The sequence below is a fragment of the Capsicum annuum genome, unplaced genomic scaffold, assembly GCF_002878395.1.
Source record: "Capsicum annuum cultivar UCD-10X-F1 unplaced genomic scaffold, UCD10Xv1.1 ctg77655, whole genome shotgun sequence".
Taxonomy (NCBI): Eukaryota; Viridiplantae; Streptophyta; class Magnoliopsida; order Solanales; family Solanaceae; genus Capsicum; species Capsicum annuum.
In genome coordinates, this window is record NW_025888072.1 from 166,331 (window position 1) to 187,641 (window position 21,311).

General features: G+C 35.5%; 1 protein-coding gene across 1 annotated transcript; it reads right to left on the minus strand.

The window, feature by feature from the left end:
- Positions 1-18,308: 18,308 nt before the first annotated feature.
- Positions 18,309-19,667, minus strand: LOC107872969 (bidirectional sugar transporter SWEET1; the record flags this gene model as incomplete). Its single annotated transcript, XM_047405340.1, is given in 3 exon segments — positions 18,309-18,716; positions 18,893-19,012; positions 19,388-19,667. Coding segments are annotated over 3 exon segments (610 nt in total), but the record flags the coding sequence as incomplete, so codon positions are not given.
- Between the last annotated feature and the right edge of the window lie 1,644 nt (positions 19,668-21,311).

The window sequence follows — 21,311 nt, forward strand, 5'->3', positions numbered from 1 at the left end:
TTGGCTACGTATTATAGGCAATTCGTGGAAGGTTTCTCGACGATAGTTGCCCTATTGATTAAGTTGACTCAAAAGAAAGTAAAATTTTCTTGGTTGGATGCTTGTGAGGGGAGTTTTGAGAAGAGTAAGGATAAGCTTACTTTGGCTTCTATTTTAACATTGCTTGAAGGTAATGAGGGGTTTGTGGTTTACGGTGATACGTCTCGGGTGGGACTTGGTTGTGTTTTGATGCAGTATGGGTAGGTGATATCCTATGCACCCAGGCAGTTAAAGGTGTATGAGAGAAATTATTCTACTCATGATTTGGAGCTTTTAGTGGTGGTTTTTGCTATAAAAAATCTTGCGGAATTATTTGTTTAGAGTACACATGGACATCTTTTCTGATCATAAGAGTCTACATTATGTGTTCACTCAAAAGGAGCTAAATCTCAGGAAAAGGAGATAGTTGGAGCTTCTCAAGGACTATGATATGAGTCTTCACTACCACCCATGTAAAGCTAATGTGGTTGTTGATGCTCTTAGCAGGTTACCTATAGGGAGTTTGGCTCAAGTGGAAAAAGAGAAGCAGGAATTGGTATAGGATATTCATCATTTGGCTAATCTTGGAGTTTCTCTCTTGGACTCTAATGATGGTGGTGTGATAGTACAGGAAGTGATTCGATCATATCTTGGTGCAGATATCAAGGAGAAGCAAATACTAGATCCTATCTTGATGAAAATAAAGAGTGATATTGGTGGGGAAAAGGTAATTGGTGATGGCACCTTGAGGTATTAAGGATCGTTATGTGTTCCTAATGTTTATGGTTTGTGACAAGGGGTTTTGGCTGAGGTACATGAATCATGCTATGTTGTTCATCTTGGTTTGAAAAGAATATATCATGATCTCAAAGAGATGTATTGGTGGACTGGTATGAAAAGGGATGTGGATGATTTTGTGGCCAAATACATTGCGTGTCAATAAGTCAAAGTTGAGCACATGAGGCCTGGTGGGTTATTTTAAGAAATGGAATTGTCAAAATAGAAATGAGAGATAATCAATATGGATTTTGTTATCGATCTTCCTCGGTTTCGAAATCTGCTTGAATTGATTTGGGTTATCGTGGTTAGGATGACAAAGTCCGCTCACTTCTTTCCAGTGAGGACTAACTTTTTGCCTGAGGATTATGTGAGGTTATATCTTTAGGATATTGTGAAGCTACATGGGGTACCTATTTCGATTATCTCTAATCGTGGTACATAGTGTTCATCTCACTTCTGGCGGACTTTGCAGAAGGGGTTGGGTACTAAGGTTAGTCTGAGTACTGCTTTTCATCTGTAGATAGATAGAATAGTAGAAAGGACTATTTAGACATTAGAGGATATGCTTCGGGCATGTGTGATTGACTATGTTAGTAACTGGGCTGAGCATCTACCTCTTATGGAGTTTTCTTAAAATAATTGCTACCATTCTATTATTAGAATGGCCTCTTTTGAGGCATTAAATGGTATGAGGTGTAGTGTTTAAGCTTGGTGAGGCAGATATATTTGGTCAGGATTTGGATTATCAGTCTATGAAAAAAGTGAAGGTGAAGGTGATTTGTGATAGGGTTATAGATGCCCAAAGTAGCCAAAAGTCCTATGTAGATGTAAGGCATAGAAACTTGGAGTTTAAGGTTAGGGATAGGGTGTTCTTAAGGGTATCTCCCATTAAGGGAATAATGTGATTTGGGGAAAGGGAAAGCTCAGTCCCCGATATATCGGTCCTTGTATAGTTTTACAGAGGGTTGTTAATAGGTCATATGAATTGGAGTTGCCTTCTAGTTTGAGCTTTATTCATGCGGTACTTTATGTCTCTATGTAGCTCTACTGCCTTGGCTGTGACGGTCAAAGTGGTGGTCCATCACTTATGTAGAGGTCCGTCGACTTAGCCGTCATACCTGGGCGTTTTCGACAGTTCCAAGTAAAACGTCCATAACTTTCTCGTCTGATGTCAGATTTGGACAAAATTGGTACCGTTGGAAAGCTAACTCAATTTCCACGTGATAGAAATTGAAAATATCAAAAATAACATGTGTACAAAGATATATTTACATTTCAAAGTAAGTCCTAACATCCTCGAGATAATTTCTATCTAGGAAAAAGGCATGGGTATTACAATATCTCCCCCTTGAGAACATTCATCCTCGAATGGAAATGAATGAGAGGAGAAATAATAATCCGAACATGAGTAGCTGGAACACGATCTTATGACTGACAAACTGAACTCGTTATACTGAACATGCATATCTTATGCACGTATAACTGATTCATCAATGCATGACTGAGGTTCTCGCAATGAGAATCCATATCTGATGCATGATTATTTACTGGACTGATACATGTATGATGCATAATTTATTAGATTATGCTTTGTTATTCATGCTTTATGATATTTCAGTTTTTAGTTTATTTTAGTATCTTGGTGATACTAGGGGTGCGCAACGGTTGATTTGATTTGATTTTATGTATTATCGGTTCGATTATCTCGATTTTTTATTTTTAAATATGTTAAACCAATAATCAAACCAATAAGATATTTTTTATTAGTTTTCAGTCCTTAACGGTTTAATTTTTGGTTTAACCAATAAGAAAGTACTCAAAAAAATAGAAAATATAGTAACTAACACGAAAAGAAATCGAATCTTAGTTGCAACCAAAATCCTACATAATGTATTTTAATTTACAAGAATCTTCAAAACTTGAACTAAATTTTAGTTAGGAGGAATTAAGAGTTTGTATAATTGGAATAATATGTTTGTTAATTTGTAGAAGTAAAACAGAAATATATATATATATAGGTGTAAAATATTAATTTAGTATATTCTTATTAGGTTATCGGTTTACCCAATAACCCAATAAGAAAAATCAAAATCGAACCAATAACCCAATAATTTTTTTATCAAACCACTAAAAACCATTAATCCAATAACAATAAACCAATAAAAGTTATATCGGTTTCGTTTATTGGTTGGTTTAATTTTTTCCACACCCCTAGGTGAGATTATTTATGCTTAGCATACATGTTTTAAGATTATGCATTAATTCAATTTTACTTATTGGATTCACCCCCACTTACTCAGTACAATCTAGAAGTACTAACCATATATACGTCTGTGAGGATGTATTGTTTCATAATGTAGGTACCAGTTGTAGTCCACAATATCATGGTTAAGCAGTTCGTAGCTTCCAGCCAACAAGTGATGTGTTCGCTTTATTTAAGGACTCCAGTCAGTTTGTAGATTCAGTATTTTATTTCTATTCATTTGTATTTATTAGGGATAGCTAGGGGTCATGTCCCAGCTACCTATGGTCAGTATTAGTAAAGGCTTCATAGACAGTCAGTCAGAGTTGATGTATTCAGTTTCAATTTTTTTTGTATAACCAGTGTTGTAAGTTTTTAAATAGTATTGTATTGAACAAGTTTAGCTAAAGACATCTCTTCCACTTATTATTTCCAGTTTTATGTATTTTATTCAGTTTTTCACAAATTATGCTAGTAGCATGGGTTAGCTTGGGATCACTTATGGTTCTAAGCACCGTGTGACGTCCAAGGGGTAGTCTCGGTGAATTACGTGCCACCTCTTTCTAATGAGGGAATCTTTAACCAACACTGTATCATCCTCCCCTTTGATGCACTTTACTTGGTAAAAGTCTTGAGCCCTCCATTCCCTAGCCTTGGCAAGCATATACAATATCTTATCCCCATTTTTATCCTCTAAAGCCACATACAAAGTCTCAAAAACTATGGTCTTAGTAGCCATAACCGCTAACTTTTCCTCTCTTCTAGCTAACTTATACTTTTCCCTATTCATCTACCTCTCCTCATCATCCTTTCTCTCTACCAACTTAGCATAGTCTACCTTCTTTATCTCCACCTTTTTTTAAAATTTTTTGTTCCACCATTTGTCCTCCTAGTACTTCCCAAAATTGCCTCTCGATATGCCCAACACCTCTTTAGAGGTCTACCTAATGCAACTGGTAGTCATATCCTACCTACAATCCACATTCCCTCTACTCTCTCAAGCCCCCCCCCATCATCAACTTCTTCTCTATTTCCAAAGCACTAGAAAAAGTCAAGACACCCTACTTAATCCCGGATTGATCCTCCTCACTCCTCTTTTTTCTACCCTTTCTATTACAAAGTCTATCACCAACAACTTATATTGAGTCAAAAGATTCTCTCTAGGTATGACTTTACAGTCTTACCAAATTACTCTATCACCCCTCCTAACAAGATCTAGTGTCAAAAATAATAAATTAAACAAATAAAATTTAGGATTTTTTGGGGTATTTTTGGAAGATTTTCTTTTGGATTTTTAAAGAAATCGAAATTCCAAGATTAAGATTTGTGAAGACAAACCTTAACAAAGGCTTTTAATACCAAAATGATAAGAATCAAAAGAGGAAAAACAAGAAAGAAAGAAGACAAAGAAAAATGATATATGGGTTAAAACTCAAGCTCTTGAAATTATGGGCAATAAGGGGCTAAAACCCTCACCTGCCAATTGATTTCAACTGCTTAAAATCAACCTTACTCAATAAATCAGAGAAACCAAAATAACCACAATGGATGACCTTAGATTAATCAAGCAAAATAAGTTCACTAACAATTCCGAGAGTTCACCAAGACTAAGTGATCACTAACTACTCACTAATTACTCACCAAGAAGAAACCACAAATTTTAATAAATATTCATCAAAAATCCCACTTAAAATAAGGAAATGTCCTATTTATACTAAGGAAATAAGATGATAATTTGTTTTTACAAATTTACCCTTAATGATACAAGGGCTTTGTTTGGCTCTCTTATCTTTTGTGAATCTTTGAATTTAAAAATTAGATATTTGCACACTTAGCCCTGTCTCTTGCCTTTTTTCACATTGATTCACCTTCCATACATTGAATTCTTTTCTTTGATACACTTCAAGCTCCTCTAAATACTCCTTCCTTATAAACATGGTTTGAAGATCATGAAGTTCTTTTGCTCTACTATGAGTTAATGGTCTTGAAGGATCCAAGCTACTATCTGAACAAGTATCCTTAAAATAATTTGTTCATTTGGTCTAACTTAGTATCATACCTTTTGAAGGTATACACTCATGGTGGGCAAGATGATGAGAGGGATGGATGAGACAGACTAGAAGAAATTTCCTTCAATAAAAGAGGGACCAAGTCTCTACCTAAAGGTTAGTGTCATACACACTGCTTTTTAAAACACATGAACTTACTGTTCAAAAAGGCCACATGTCCCGTCCTGCCTCTCTATATCATTGTCAAATAATATAAAAATATAAGGCATGTCCAATGGGGACCGAGCATATCTTTTGCCTTTAATCCAAACATTACTCCTCTGTATTCTCTTTGAAACACAAATCAAAACCCTATTTTCTCATATTCTTACATCTTCTACAAGTTGCATTCTAAAAAATTCTTTCATATACACCCAGCTTAAAGTTTACTCTTTCTCTTTTTTCAAAAATATATCTCAAACCTCATCTCTCTCCAAAATTCCTCTTGCTAATAAGATCTCTCCAGTTGATGTAGTACCAAACAAAAATCATTTCTTTGAAGAAAACCCCAATTCTATGGTTGACAAAGAAACCCTGACTGAACTATTTCCTATTGTTTTAGAAATTCTTTCCAAAACTGCCCTATTATAGTTGGGGAAACCTCTCTCACTAGATTTGGATCTCCCATTGAGTCAGTAACTCCTAAGCTTCAACTTGATTTATTGAATACTGAAGAGTCTATTGAGTTCTCACAAGGACTAGGTTGTGTAAATTTCTCTGACTCCATCCCCATTGAAGAATACCTGTTTGATGGGGGATCTACCTATTACAAAATCAAACCCCTCAAATGGTCAATGGAAGGGGTAAAATGGGTAGCTAAAATCATAACACTTTTGGCTGAAGATCAAAGATACATTTTAACTTAACTTGATAAACCCGTCTTTCCCAAGTCACTGGTTCACTCTCCTCATTTTACTTATGATGGAACTCCAATCTCAATTCAAGTTCAGGAGGAACCACGTTTTCCTCTAGTGGAGGATAAAGTTAAGGAAGATTAAAGTGGTAATGACATGGAAGAGGTTTGGACAATGTGGTTACAAAGAAAAGAAAAAGATAGACATTGCTGACAAAGTTGTAAAAACTTATGAGACTCGAAGTAAGGAAAGAAACTGTTGGTTGATATGGTGAAAGCAAATAAGTTTGCTATTGTTCGAAGAAAAAGAATGAGGAAAGTTTCAGTGCTCGAGAGTGAAGAAATCTCCTCCAAAGAGGTTTTTAAAGCAGAGAAAATAAGAAGGAAGATGATTTAGACTGTGATGTTTTTGCTTTAATAACAAAGAGAAGGAAGAGAGCAGGTGTCTCAAGGCCAGCTAGGCCATCTGTGACAAAGCTCAAAACAACTGCTCCAAAAAAGTACATCTTTTTTAAAAGGAAGGTTGTTCAGGCTTTTAAGGGACCTGATCCTAAAACTAATGCTACTACACCTGAACAAGTAAGTGACTCTATAAGGGAACCAGGTATCCCTCGGAAAGGAAGAAAAGTTTCAAAAGAAAAGAAGATTCTCACAAGGGCTGAGAGGTTTGAAGTACTCAAAACCCAAAAGGTGTTGAAAGAAAGGGTGTTTGATCTAAGAATCTTTGATAATCTTGGAATGCTTGAATGGATTGAGTATATAAAATTTCAATAATGGCTTATTTGTTTAATCTGCCAATTCTTGTGGTTCATAAAAAGAAAGTGGGGGACTTCTACTACACGTCAATGCTCTTTAAATATGGTTTATTCTTGTCTAGCATGGTTCAAGGTGTGAAGATACATCTTGATGAAACTGTACTCGATGAAATTCTAGATGTCCCTGTGAAAAGGATCAGGTCCATAAAAGACAAGGCGTCATCTCTTGAGTTTGTACAAGAACTAAGCAAGACTACTGAAAAGCCCAAGGTTGGAATGTTGAAAAAGTAAAACAAAGGGTAGTTCTCATTTTTGTTTGAGTTTGTGAACAAAGTTCTGCTGCCATAATTAGAAAAGAGAAAAATAGCTTCAGCAGCTAACCTTCTCCTTATGCAAACCTTAAGTAAGTTTGAAATTATAAATCTTCCCGCAATTATGATCGAGCACATGCATAAGGTAATGCATGTTAAAGATGGGAACTCTGGATACTTCTAAACAAATTATTTGATCATTTTAAAGTTGAGAGTTTGGAAGGACTGTCTGGGTCAGTCAAGCAGATCTTCTCCATGACTACTTTGAAGGAAAATGTGTATATGGAAGGAAAGGTTAGGACAAAGCCTAAGTCATAGATATCAAAACTCATAGATGAACAAGGATGGATGGTCGCATAATTGGAAGACATGAATACTACTGTAAATAAGCAAGATGCAAAAATTTCTCACTTGAAGGCAACACTACAGCAAGTCACTATTGAAGGACCTGGTACCATGGATGCTCTCTATGCCAAAAATCAAGAACTCAAAGAACATGTTAAGGATCTGAATATTGAATTCAAGGGTCACAATGCTAAAGTGAAGGACTTGACTAAGCAGCTTCGCAATGCACATGCAACTGAAAATACGCGTATAGATCTGGTCCATTGATCTTTTGCGCCTAATCCTCATTCCTCTTAATACGCGTATAGATCTGGTCCATTGATCTTTTGCTCCTAATCCTCATTCCTCTTAAGCACTTCTAGTCCTCATATTTCTTTTTTGTTTTGTATTAGTTCCTTTTTGTTGTATTTGTGGTAGATTTGGACCAGATCCCTATCTATTTTATTAAGTTGATTATGTATGATGTTTATCCTTACTTTTATGAGCGAAATGTTTCTTTATGTTTATCATCTCTCTCTTTTTTTGGCTTTACTCATTCTTGTTAGTGTTGTCCCAGTGGCCATGAGTTAAACTTGTGCGCATTTTATTTATCTTGGTTTACTATTATTAATTTTTTATGATGCCAAAAGTAGGAAGACATTATCAACTATTTGGTAGTCTTAATTCACTTCGAGGGACCTGGCCCCTTGTAGCCAGAAGAGGAATCTAGTTGAAAGGAGGAACTAATTTATAGGGGGGATGATTTGAAAAAATTTGTCATCGTCACTAAGGGGGAAATGTTGTATTTTGATTTTGATGATTTCAAATAAGAGTTCAAGGTACCTGATCTGTTTTGTGCTCACCAGAGATTGGAACTCTGTACAGCTATACATTGTACTATTTTATTTTGGCTGGTAGTGCTGGAGCAGCTCTCCAAAGAGTGTGTTGATGCTTAGTGAAATAAAATATGGTGAAGGTTTTACTCTTCAATATATAAGAGAGAGATGTGACAAGATCAAAACCTAGTTTTTTTTGCAATTGCTAAAAAGGATTCTTTTCTCAAGAAAAACCATTCTTACAAAGGGTCATTGTTCATTTCAACAAAGGGACTTGATCGTGTTGAAGCTTTAGTCTTTGTTGTCTTACTGAGTATTAAGTCTTTTGTTCTTGAAATTGTGAATCTACTCCTATATTATAAAGCATTGTAGGTTTTGTTCTTGTCTATGTCTTTGGCTGAATAGAAGAAACTAGAGTTAGTAGTAGTTTTAGCCTTGGTGTAGTCAAAAGTTTCTTTCAACATGCTTTATGTTATTTTGGATAAAGTAACCTAGTAGTGTCAACTAGAGTTAGTTGATTTTTTTAGTGTGGTAGAGTTGTTGCACGAGTCTTATAATAGAGGCATTAAAAGGAGTTAGGATTAAGAATTTAATCCTCGATATTACTGGAGTCTGTAGTCATCCAATTGGCTTTAAGTTAGTGAAGTTTGCTGGAAATTCTGTGGGACAGGTCAAGGTTTTTATTCTCTCGAGCAAGAAGGTTTTTACGTAAATATTGTGGGTTTATTTACGTTCAGCACTTCACATTTATTTTACTTTTCTTACTGTTTTTCTACCCAAAGGACTTGGTCCCTTACTGGTGGTGGACTCACATTCGCCAACATCAAGCAACGAGATAACCACTATGCCTGCAAATGAAAAGACAACAAAAATGAACACTGTTAACATTTTTTCTCTTTTGATTATTAGGTTCATATAAGAAAAACATGGTAACATATACCAACTCAATAGTGACTCCAGACACGTTGATTGTTGCTACTAGAATATTGTATGGTGTTATAAATGGTGTACCATATCTATTCATTAAATCAGTATCTAGACCAAAAAATTTGAAATAACTATTAACGGAAGGGAATTTTGGATTTAAAATTTACGAATTACCACAATAACATAAATTTGAGTTCACAGTAATATGTTCATGCAAAATAGAATTTACGCAAAATTTATTGAGTTATTCTAAAATTCATAAGCTAAACTAAAGAGATAATTACCATTCTGCAACCAAGCAGTTGAAAAAGTTCGAAGCATAAGGTATGCCAAAGAATTGTAGTGTTGATTTGTTCTTAATGATCATCTTGAATGTTAAACTAAATTCAATGAAACAAAATTAAAATTATTTATATCATCAATGTATATAAATTAAAATAAAAATATTGATTATCATCGAAATGAATATCCAAGAAAAAAATTAAAAAATAATTCACTAATTACCTGGTAACGGGAAAAATACGAAAGATGAAATAAACCCGAAAACTAAAAGGAACGATAGAATCAAAATATGGGATGATAACAAATAGAAATAAAGATGGATAGATACAAAAAGATAAAGAAAAGGACAACCTATACATGTATCAAATCCAAGGACCTCCCTTTTGAATAATAACAATCACCTAACTCTTAAGATGACCAAAAGAGAATCGTAACACCCTTAAAATCATCGTTTCTAACCAAAAATCAACAAAAGCTTTTTCAAGATCTCATGATCTCTCAAGAGTCATAATTTCAATATTCATCAAAAAACTAAGGAAAATAAAAATCTTAATATTTATAGCCTTGGTCATTTATTACATATATGGGTCTAAAGTGACCCAAATTCAACAAAATGGAGCAAGTTGGCCGCTTAGGCCCACATGCCCACACAGGTGGTGACCTACTGGCACAGATGGAGCACCTGTTGATGTAGATGAATGACCTGTGGACATAAATGATTATTCAGGTGGTTCCCGGTCATTGTTTAGCGCCTCTTATCTTTCTGAAGACCTCTCCAATAGCTCCCTTGACTCCAATCTATCTTTCATATGTGATTTACTCTACCTGGAATTTTAGATGGAGCTTTCACACGCATCCTTGTGGCCTTAAGATCTTTGTGGATTAGATCCCTTGTTGTTGCTCTTAAAATACAACTCAAGAAAGGTTGACGTCGATTTGGCTTGTATTATCCTCATCTTGAAAAGGATTCGGCCTCGAATCTAAACCTTGCCAAACCAAAAGAAAAAAGAGCAACCACACTATCCTTACGGCATGAGGGTTAGAGTAAGAAACAACAAATTTAACACCATGCCAAGGAGGCTCACACTTAACATATAACCAAGCATCAAAGTGATTAATCAATGGTTCGAAACCCCATAAAGTAAAAACTACTTGGTTACTGAAGAGACATTGACAAAAGGATTCACCACAAGATTCAAGATAATCAGGAAATCACACAGAAAAAACCATATTGGTTCTATGTTTCAACAAGTACAAAACTCTTTCTTAGTCAGAAAGACAATATATTTCCCATAGCTAAGTGCAATGGCATGAACAAGTCATCCCAAGTTAAGATTCTACTTAATGAACTAGCTATCTTTAAGAATGGGATTACTCTCAAATCATTGCAAGGTCAAATGGAAGAAGTATCCATGAGCATAGGGCAAGGAAATTCCTATGTACCCCAAAGGTTCCATAATCACAAAAAGGCATACTTTATATAGAACCATAAGTAATATCATAAGAAAATAGAGAGTAAAGAAAGGTGTCTCACAAATTAACTTCATCTAAGGTTTCCTCAAAGGCATGCTCACTATTATGCTCAAGAACATTATCAAGATTGTTCTCAAGAATTGGAAAACTCAAAGAAGAAAAAATAACTGGGAGATAAAGAACACCTTTCAATTCATCACAATCTTTCTCTATAAGAGTACTCTCATCTTCCAAGAAGAGATTTTCATCTTTAGAAAAAACGTGGTCACATCATAGTGGATTGTTGTATAGAGTATAGTCCTCAAGAAAGGCTACATCCTCAACTTGATCCACACCACTAGGTCCATCACTATGAGTGTTTTCAATATATTCAAACAAAACATTATACCTAAAGAGAGAAGGATCAATCCAAGTAGGAGAATTGAAACATGTAAGTTCACTCTAAAATGACAATTGTCATTTTTCAAAAAAGTTATAGAACACGATCTTACCTATGAACCAAGAAAGTAACATGATCATCAAAAGACATGTTTGAAAGGTCACACCTTTAGAAAACATCACCATTAACTTGAGGTTCACTAGTCCCTTCACAAATATCCTCAAGTAGTGGATTAAATTCACCAACAAGTTGATCCATACAAGTTCCACAAGACAATGTACTATCATTCAACATAAAGTATTCAACATTAGGTGGAAAAAAATCAATCTTATAAGAAGAGCCAATGCGGTCATCAATAAGATCAACTAGTGTATCCATACTCTCAATTTTTACATTATCAACACGAGGTAAAGACTCATTAAGCTCATATAGAGATAAGCTATCACTCACCATCAACTTGCTACTAGCCTTACAATGATCTTTCACATTTGTTAAAGTTAAAGAGCTATCTTTGTTACCTTGAAGCTCGTTTAGATGTTCGTCTAAGTTGGACACCCCCTTTTTATGGACCCCAAATGGTTGCTTATTGATCTCATTTTGTTATCCATAGCATTAAACTTCTTCATGATAGAATCCAAAGTTATTTGAATGGTGGAATTATGTATTTCACCTTCCTCGACCATTGTACCTAACAAAAAGACACTCAATAAAAACAACAAACAACATTGAGTTAGCAAAATAAAAGCTCACAATCACTCCTGTTTACACACCTTTGATTTTCTCATAATTGTATCAGCTACTATTGAAGATTGCTTATACTTTAGTTGTACATAAGGTATCAACTGCTATTTTTGGTTGGAGTGTTTTCTTGTTTAAAGAAAGATGGATGACTCAATTATAACAAAGGACTTGAATTAATAAGTTAACTACAAAGTTAGACAAGAAAAGCACACAAAGAAAGAAATAGAACTCAAAAACTAATATAATCCAAATGTTCCCAATAGATGATTATGATGATCAAGGAGGGTCAAGGGACTTTAAAGAAGTCGAGGGAAGGAAAGATGGGGCCAGAATACCCCCGAAAGAGGACAAGTGCCCCATCCACTTTGGAGTTATGCTCAACTCGCTTTAGATTTGCTAGAGCGGGTCAAAATAGTCTACAATGCACCCTATATGTTTTAGAATTGCTCAAGCAGATGCTTTATGGGCTTTTATGTCCCAAATAGGTCAATTTGGGCATATAAGATGTAATAATTAATCCTAGATTATAAATAGGATCTTTCTTTCACTTAGTAGATAGACTTTGATGAATAATGAATGTATACTCTTCTGAGTGTGAGAAGCAAGCTTGAATTAACTTGTGTTGATTTTTTTTAGAAACATTAGTTGTTTGAGAATCTGATTCCCTTGTGGTCGACATAATAGTTAGGCGCTTGTAGGTAATCAATAAGGGAGGTCTTTAGGTTTGATACACCCTTTGGTTGCCGTTTTGTTATCTTCTTGTGTCTATCTATCTATCTTCTCTTCCTATCCTTTACTTATTATTCTTTAATTTTCATATCTTAGTTTAGTTTTTTTGATTTTGTAGTTTGTTTCGATATCATCTGGTAATAGAGCCAAGCTTGATTTCATTCCTACGAAGTCAATCTTGGGTCTAGTCATCTTAGAAAATTAAAAATCACAAACAAAAATTTACTATTTACATTTTTGGTCTTTGGTCAAATTTTAAATTTTAGATCTTTGAATTTTCTTATGTTTCTAGTGTTAGATTTGTGTTTTCTATCACTATTAGAGTCCAAATATCAAATTCAAGCTAAATCGAAGCATTATTGAGTGTCCTATCCTTGTTGGAACCTTATGTTGAAGAAGTTTGAAATGAATTAAAAATATAAAGATTTTGGTGAAGAATTTGAGTGAAGTGATGTTTAGAATGAGTTTAGTAGGTTGAAAAGTGTCTAGGTTCAAAATTTCAACTCATTTTGAGCTAAGAAGAAAAGGTTAGAAAAGTTGGGGTTGTTGGCGTTCTTGTAGAGTTTGTTATCTTCATGTTAAAAAAATTAACAAAACTGAGTGTTTGATTTAAAAATAAGGAAGAAAAAGTGTGTAAAATATTTTTTTGCTAAAGCATCTCAAAAGATTCCAAGGATATTCCATGAGAAGAGTGCAAGACGAGGACCATTAGAGGGCAAATTCGTCCATTCAAAAGAGGGTGAACCGTGATCTACGCCCAAGGTGCTTTGCAGCTACGCCTAGACTGCTACAGCACCTCAAACCGGTAGCCAAGGCTACTCACCTGCATCCAAGATGTTGCGGACATGCTCCACACCTGCTAGAGCATCTCCCAAATGCAGATCAAGCAACCTAAACGCATTTTAAGCTTCCAAAACACATTTCAAGCCCTTTGATTCAATTTGTCTCAAGGTTTGATTCCTTAGTTTCATTTTTTTGATTCCTAAACTCATTTTTTGATTCTTAAACTACTCAACAACTAAGTAATTCATCTACTAAGTTGATTGATTACTTCTTGAGTCCCATTTCTTTCATGTTTTTCTTCTTTTCAATTTGTTGTGATTTCTTGATGAGAGTCCTTAAGTAATTTTTATTTTTTTGACTCTCTCAAATAAAAATCCATTCTAACCTCAAGACAAAATTGGTACCAAGCATTCTCATTGGAGTATAAATGATCTATCAACACTTGTAATGCCAATTGAGAAACAACACAAAGGTATAAACTTTGAGATCTTGTGTGGCTGATTTCCTAACCTTAACTTATTTATTGTTTTTATTTTTGCTTAGAATTTCGTTTATTGGTATAATGGATACAGAACACGAAACTTTGCAATCCGTGGATAAAGACTCAACAAGTGTTATTTTAGCAGCTATTAAAACTCTCAATCGTAAAATTGATTCCATGGATGCTAAGATAAATTCACTTTGAGGGAGGATAGATAACATTCCAGATTATCTAAACTTTCCTAACTCCACCCTTTCTGATCCACCAAACCTTAAATCTCCCATGAGTGAATATGCTCTAAAAAAACTTCAAGGTAACCAAGCTAACTCTTGCACTCTAGTAAATGTGAAAGATCATTGTGAGGCTAGTAGACAACTAAATGTAAGAGATAGTTTATCTTTAAATGAGCCTAATGTTTCGTTACTTCATGATGAGAATATACAATTTGAGAGTATGGATACCCTAGTTGATTCTAATGATGACCGAATTGACTCTTCTAGTAAGATCAGTTTGTGTCCACCTAGTGTTGAAGCCATTATGTTGAATAATAGTACATTGTCTTGTGGAAGTTATGTGGACCAACTTGAGTATGAACCTAGTCCACCACTTGAGTATGTTTGTTGCGTGGTTAATAAACCTCAAGTGAGTGATGATATTGAAAACATTAGTCAATTAAATAGGAGTGACCCTTTGAGCACACCTCTTAATGAAGATCCTATTGTTTGCTTGGCTCGTAAGGATGATCATGTGTTTGAAATCTCTTCTAAGCTTTATAATTGTCTTTTTGAGAGTAAAAGTACTTGTTCCAATTTTTCTTCTTAGATTGATTGTTTTTTCTCTAAGTACAATGTCTTGTTTGAATATGATGAAACCACTCCTAGTGAACTACCTAGTGGTGTGGATCGTGTTGTTGATGTAGCTCTTCTTAAGAGCTATATTATATACGACAAACCACTATGAAGTGACATAATTCCTCATAAATATGGAAATCTCTTATTGGAAGTTGAGAGTACTCTTAAGGGAAAAGAATGTGAAGGATTAGAAGGTGGTATTTGTTTACGAATTATTCCTTTTTCTTTGAGTGTTCAAATTCTTGAGCATACCCTTGATAATAATCTTAGGCACCAAGGTGAGAATGTTTTTAAGGACACCTTAGATGAACTCAATTTGTGTGACACCTTTCTTTACTCTTTATTTGCCTTTATTGATGTTTATGCTGGTGTGGAGAGTATATCTTTTTTATTTTGGTAATGCCTTTGGGGAAAAAGAGTTTTGGTATACACCCGGTGACAAATTTGAATATGTTGATTGTTATACCCCGGACTTAATGCTTGGTCAAGATGCCAAGCAATGTTTGACTGAGAATTTTGGCATCCTTCCCTAAGATGGAAAGTCTTTCTTAAGGATTTATAATCCACTTGATGGACCCATATCGTGTAAGGGGAAAATATCCAACAAAATGATTATTTTAAAGGGGTTATGTCCCTATCGATACATGGAACCCATGTGATCCTTCATGAGTGGTTGATTGATTACCATGGTTACTCTAGCCTTTACCTTTGTCCAAATCTCTAGAGTGGCCTAGTAGTTCTCATTTATGGGGTTACATACCCCTAATCCACCTTTTGATATTTGGATATATGTAAAATTTGTGCCTTTTTGGCATGAATGTATTGATATTAACCTTTGTGATAACCCTCGTGCTTCAAGAAAAATTGGTTGTGTGTTCTTCTTTTTGTTCAAATATTGTAGATTTGAGTATTAATCTTCTTCAATAAGGAGAGGATGAGATAATCCAAAGGTGTCCATTGGATTATCATGATGATCAAGGAGAGTCAAGGGACTTTAAAGAAGCCAAAGGAAGGGAAGACGGGGCTAGAAGTTCCCCAAAAGAGGAAAAATACCCCATCCACTTTGGAGGTGCACCCAACCCGCTTTAGATCTTCTAGAGCGAGTAAAAATAGTCCACTATGCACCTTATGTGCACCCCATATGCTATAGCATTGCTCAAGCAAATTCTTAGTGGGTTTATATGCCTTGTTTTTCCCAAATAAGTCACTTTTGGGCCTATAAAATGTAATAATTAACCCTAAACTATAAATAGGGTCTTTCTTTCATTTAGTAGATAAACTTTTGATCAATTATGAATGTATACTCTTGTGAGAGTGTTAGGCAAGCTTGGAGTATCTTGAGTTAATCTTTCATTTATAAATGTTGGTTGCTTAGGAATTTAATTCTCTTGTGGTCTACGTAAGAGTTAGGTGCTTGTAGGTAATCAATAAGGGAGTTATTTGGGTTTGATATACTCTTTGTTTGCCCTGTTGTTATCTTTATGTGTCTATCTATCTTTCTTCTCTTCCTATCCTTTACTTTATTATTGTTTTATTTTCGTATCTTGGTTTAGTTTTTCAATTTCGTAGTTTATTTCGGTATCACGAAGTAATCAACAACTAAGTAGGATAATTACTAGTTGAAAAATAGTTTAAGAATCAAAGAAAGTGATTAGGAATCAAAGAAATAAAACTAAGATATTGGAACCTGAGAAAAATGAAATTTGAGATGGTTAAAGTGTGTTTTGGAGGTGTGCAAACGCATGTCTTGACCTGCCCTCGCAGTAGGAGTAATCGTAGGTGAAATCAGCAAGTCTCTAGGGTGCGTTGCCCACATGTAGCCACATGTGGCACCTGCGTGTGCAGATGAAAGGCGTGAGTTCTCCTGACAGCTTAGTTGGAGACTCAGAATTTTATTCTTTTGTAGGCCTTTTGGGTTCTCTCTCCTAGGATATTCCCTTTTCTTTTGGGATATTTCTTTGTACCAACACCCAAACACTTTTCTCTTTCTTTATTTTTGGATCTAATATACCTTTTGGATGAATCTTTCTCTTAAAGATATGAATATCCTCAAGAACACAAGAACAACTATGAAGATCTAAAAACCACAACTTTTTTATTCTAGCTTGAAATTTAATAAAATTTGCAATTTAGGCTCTCTTCATCAAGGGGGAACCTTTCAATAATCTTTAGCCTTCTAATTCACACCAAAATTTTCGTATTTTTAAACCCATTTGCATATTTCTTCAAGCTTCAAACCTTAAAAAGGTGGATTCTATCAAACTTCTCCGAATAACACCAAAACTTAGATCTAGGGTCCTTTTGATGTGGGAAACACTTCCCAACAATCTTTACCCTTCAATTCCAATTCAAAATCAATAGATCTAAGAATCTACTTTTCAAATTTTTTCAAACTCAAACTCAATAATAGGGGCTTCTCTCCAAATCTACTGAAATCAAGTTCAATGCTCAAGATCTCAAACCAAATATACTAGAAGAAACAAAATCTAGTATAGAAACTACAAAGATGACTCAAAAACACAAAAAACTTTTGGAGGATTTTCTCAAAAAGGATTTTTTTAAAAAATTTTCAAAGGTAACAATCCCAAGAGTAGAATTCTATGAAAGAATCTAAGCGTTGCTCTAATATCATTTCTAAGCAAAAGTCAACAAAGGCTTTTCCAAGCTCTCATGCTCTCTCAAGAGTCATAATTTCAATATTCGTCAAAAAAGTAAGGAAAATAAAGCTTAAGTCCTAATATTTATAGCCATGGGTCAATTATTACATATATGGGCCAAAAGTGACTCAATTCAACAAAATGAAGCAAGGTGGCCTCTTAGCCCCACATGCCCACATATGTGATGACCTGCTAGCGCAGGTGAATGACCTGGAGATGCAGATAACCACGCAGGTGACTCCAAGCCATCGTTTAGCTCCTCTTATCTTTCAGACGACCTCTCCAAATGACTTCATTGACTCCAAGCTATCCTTTATATGTGATTTTACTCTACTTGGAGCTCAAAATAGACTCTCCACATGCATCATGTGGCCCTAAGATCTTTGTGGCTTGGATCACTTATCATTGCTCTTGAAATACAAGCAAGAAAGGTTGACGTCGATTTGACTTGTATCATCATCCTCAATCAAAAATAGAATAATTGAGGAAAAGATATTATTCGGCACACGTACATCTCGTGTGCCACACATGCATCATGTGCATCGTACATGCATCTCATGCGCCACACGTGAATTCCGTGTCAATGTCAATTAGTAAAAAAAATAATTCACACACACATATATATATATATATATTAATATTATAGAACATGCGTGCAAGTTCAAATTAAAGCTCATCTAGCTCAGTTGGTAGAGCACAAGGCTCTAAACCTTGTGATTGTGGGTTCTCGAGCCCCATGGTGGGCGTTTCTAGCCTTTTTTTTGTGGTTCTTTTTGCCCTTTTCCTTGATTGGAAGTGCAAAAATCTAATAATATAGACGGCACATTGTAAACCCAAATTATCTGCTCATCTTTAATCATACATATTTCATTTGGATATTGTGGACATCTTACAATTCTTGACATGCTTTTTAATGCTTCTACAACATTATTCGAACACGCATATCATAATAATTTTAGAATCTAAAGAAACGGATTTTGAACAAAAATCATCGAGTTTTAAGTTTAAGCTGCACGAACTTTATCCTCTAACTTGTCTAGACTTGCTCATGGACGTCTGAGTATTGCTTATCATGAAAACTTGATTGCTTTTCATCATTGAAAGACTTAACATTATCAACATGGCCGTTACCCATCTGTAGGGACTCATGAGTACATGTCTTCTTGTTTAAGACTTTCTTGTCACAGTAAATGAAATATAAGATCAACTGCACTATTCCTAAAGCCAAACCAACACCAGTTGAAGTCTGCAAAGTATAAAACAATCATTAATACTAGTACTCCACAATTGGTGTAATTCATACTGAAGAATTAGTGACGAAGTTTGATGTTTACGAAAATTCCTTTTTTCTTATTAGTAGTATCAATTTTCAACATATATCAATAGGACTAGAAGCTAAGAGATGTTAGGTTCAGTACTTACGCCAATAAATGGGTCCATTCCTAGCATGGCATAGATAAACCAACAGGAGCAAGATACGACAACGGCAAATGACAGGAAAAATGGCATATACTCCACGCTCTTTGTTCTGATTACTAGTCTCTGCACAAATAGATCTTGCACTGATCAGCACTATCCAACGAGATGAGCTTCACTTAGTATAACATAGCATAAATATTGTCTAAATGCATTAAATCACTTTTTTCTTTTTGCAAAACACTAAACCCATAATTAATGTGAAAATACAATGAACTTAATGATGCGAACAATAAATATTAAATCCATCTAACTTAAGTCTTGAATCTATATACCTAACAGATTCTTTTTTTGGCACGTTCTAAAAGTTTTTACATTTACACTAGACAATAATTTTTAGTTTTGATCAATCCCAAGATCTATATTCGCACAATTTCTAAAAATAAAGAAAATATAACAAATTGAAAGGGGTGATAATTTAGGAGTATTGAGAGAGCTTACAATGATAGACATAGGAGATCCATACATAACAATGGAGAAGAGGGTGGCAGCCGTACCACAAAAGAGTTTCCTATTTTTCCCATGAAAAGCAACCACCGATATAGCCGCTGCCGCAGCAAAAGCCAAGACGACTAAAACGAACATTGCTAAGATTTTTCCCTTTTGTTTATTGGGTGCATAGAGGAAAAAGATGATCACATATATCAACTCAATTGCAGCTCCAGCCCCGTTGATTGTTGTTATTAGAATATTGTTTGATGTTATAAAGGGCAGACCGTACCTATTCATTAAATCAATAAGTTCATCGATCAGTCTATTCTGACCAAACAATTCGAGACAATACTGTTCAAGATTTGAAATTTATGAGTTTCTATCTCAATTTAATTCAAGTTAATATATAATAATGGTTTCATAGTAATCCGTACAGAAGCTATTGGGTTCCATACACAACAACAACAAACCCAGTGTATTCCCACAAAGTGGGATCTGGGGAGGGTAAAATGTACGCAGTCCATACCGCTACCTCCGAAGAAGTAGAGAGGTTGTTTTCGACAAACCCCTGGCTCAAGATAAAGGATAATAAACAAGAAAGTAATGAAACATGAAGTAGGATGGATGACATAACACAAATAAGGAATAAGACATAATAAAATAAAAATCAGAGCAATACGACATAAGATAATTAAGCGCAATATGGAATAAGAGATAAGAAATAGGACATTTGAAATAGGACACCTACCTAGTAGCAACATATACTCCCCGACCAAAGACACCCACCACACCCAAACCCTCCTGACTAGGGGCTCCTACCTATGGACACAGTCCTAGGATTACTAACCCGGCTATACATAAGCTCTTCTAACTACTTTCTATAACCTACGCACTCATCCTAGCCTTCTACCCTTATCCGCGACCTCCACACATCCCTATCTAGGGTCATGTCGTCCTCAGTAAGCTAAAGTTGCTCCATGTCTTGTCTAATCACTTTTCTCCAGTATTTCTTCAGCCTACCTCTCCTCTTCCTGAAGCCATCCAATGCTAGTCTCTCACAAACTAGAGCATCTGTGCCTCTCCTTATCACATACCCAAACCATCTCAGTCTTCCTTCCCGCATCTTGTCCTCCACCGAAGCCACTCCCACCTTCTCCCGAATAATCTCATTCCTAACTCTATCCCCTCTAGTAAACCCACACATCCAATGCAACATTCTCATATCCGCCACCTTCATATTTTAAATGTGGGTGTTCTTGACTGGACAACACTCTACTTCATACAGCATGGCTAGATGGACTGCCACTCTATAGAATTTGCCTTTAAGCTTAAGGGGCACCTTCTTATCACACAACACTCTCGAGGCGAGCCTCCACTTCAACCAACCTGCTCCAAGACGGTTAGAGAATTCGCCCTTCCCCTCCGCATCCTACGAATAGCCTCTCTAACCTCCTCAACCTTAAAACGTCTACAATAACTGAAATCGCAGCTCTCCTCCGAGTGCTCCATCTCCCCTAACTAAATGCCTCTGTCCCCCTTCTCGTTCAAAAGCCTATGAAAATACTCCTGCCGTCTCTTCTTAATGTGAACATCCTCCACCAGAACTCTACCATCCTCCCCCTTAATGCACTTCACTTGATCGAGTTCCTGACCCTTCCGATCCCTAGCCTTAACAAGTCTATACAACCTCTTTTCTCCACCTTTCTCCTCTAACCCCGCATACAAACTCTCAAACGTTGTTGTCTTAGCAGTCGCAACTACTAACTTAGCCTCCTCCACCCGGAACTAAATTGTTCTTTGAATATAAGCTAGGCAAATCACTTAAAAGACTATTTAATCCCGAGATACTTTTTTCAGTCTACATCGTATTCATTTTGCGTCACAGTTGATTAGGAAAAGGCTACGTTAGTGTAGGTTCAATATTTTGGAGGGT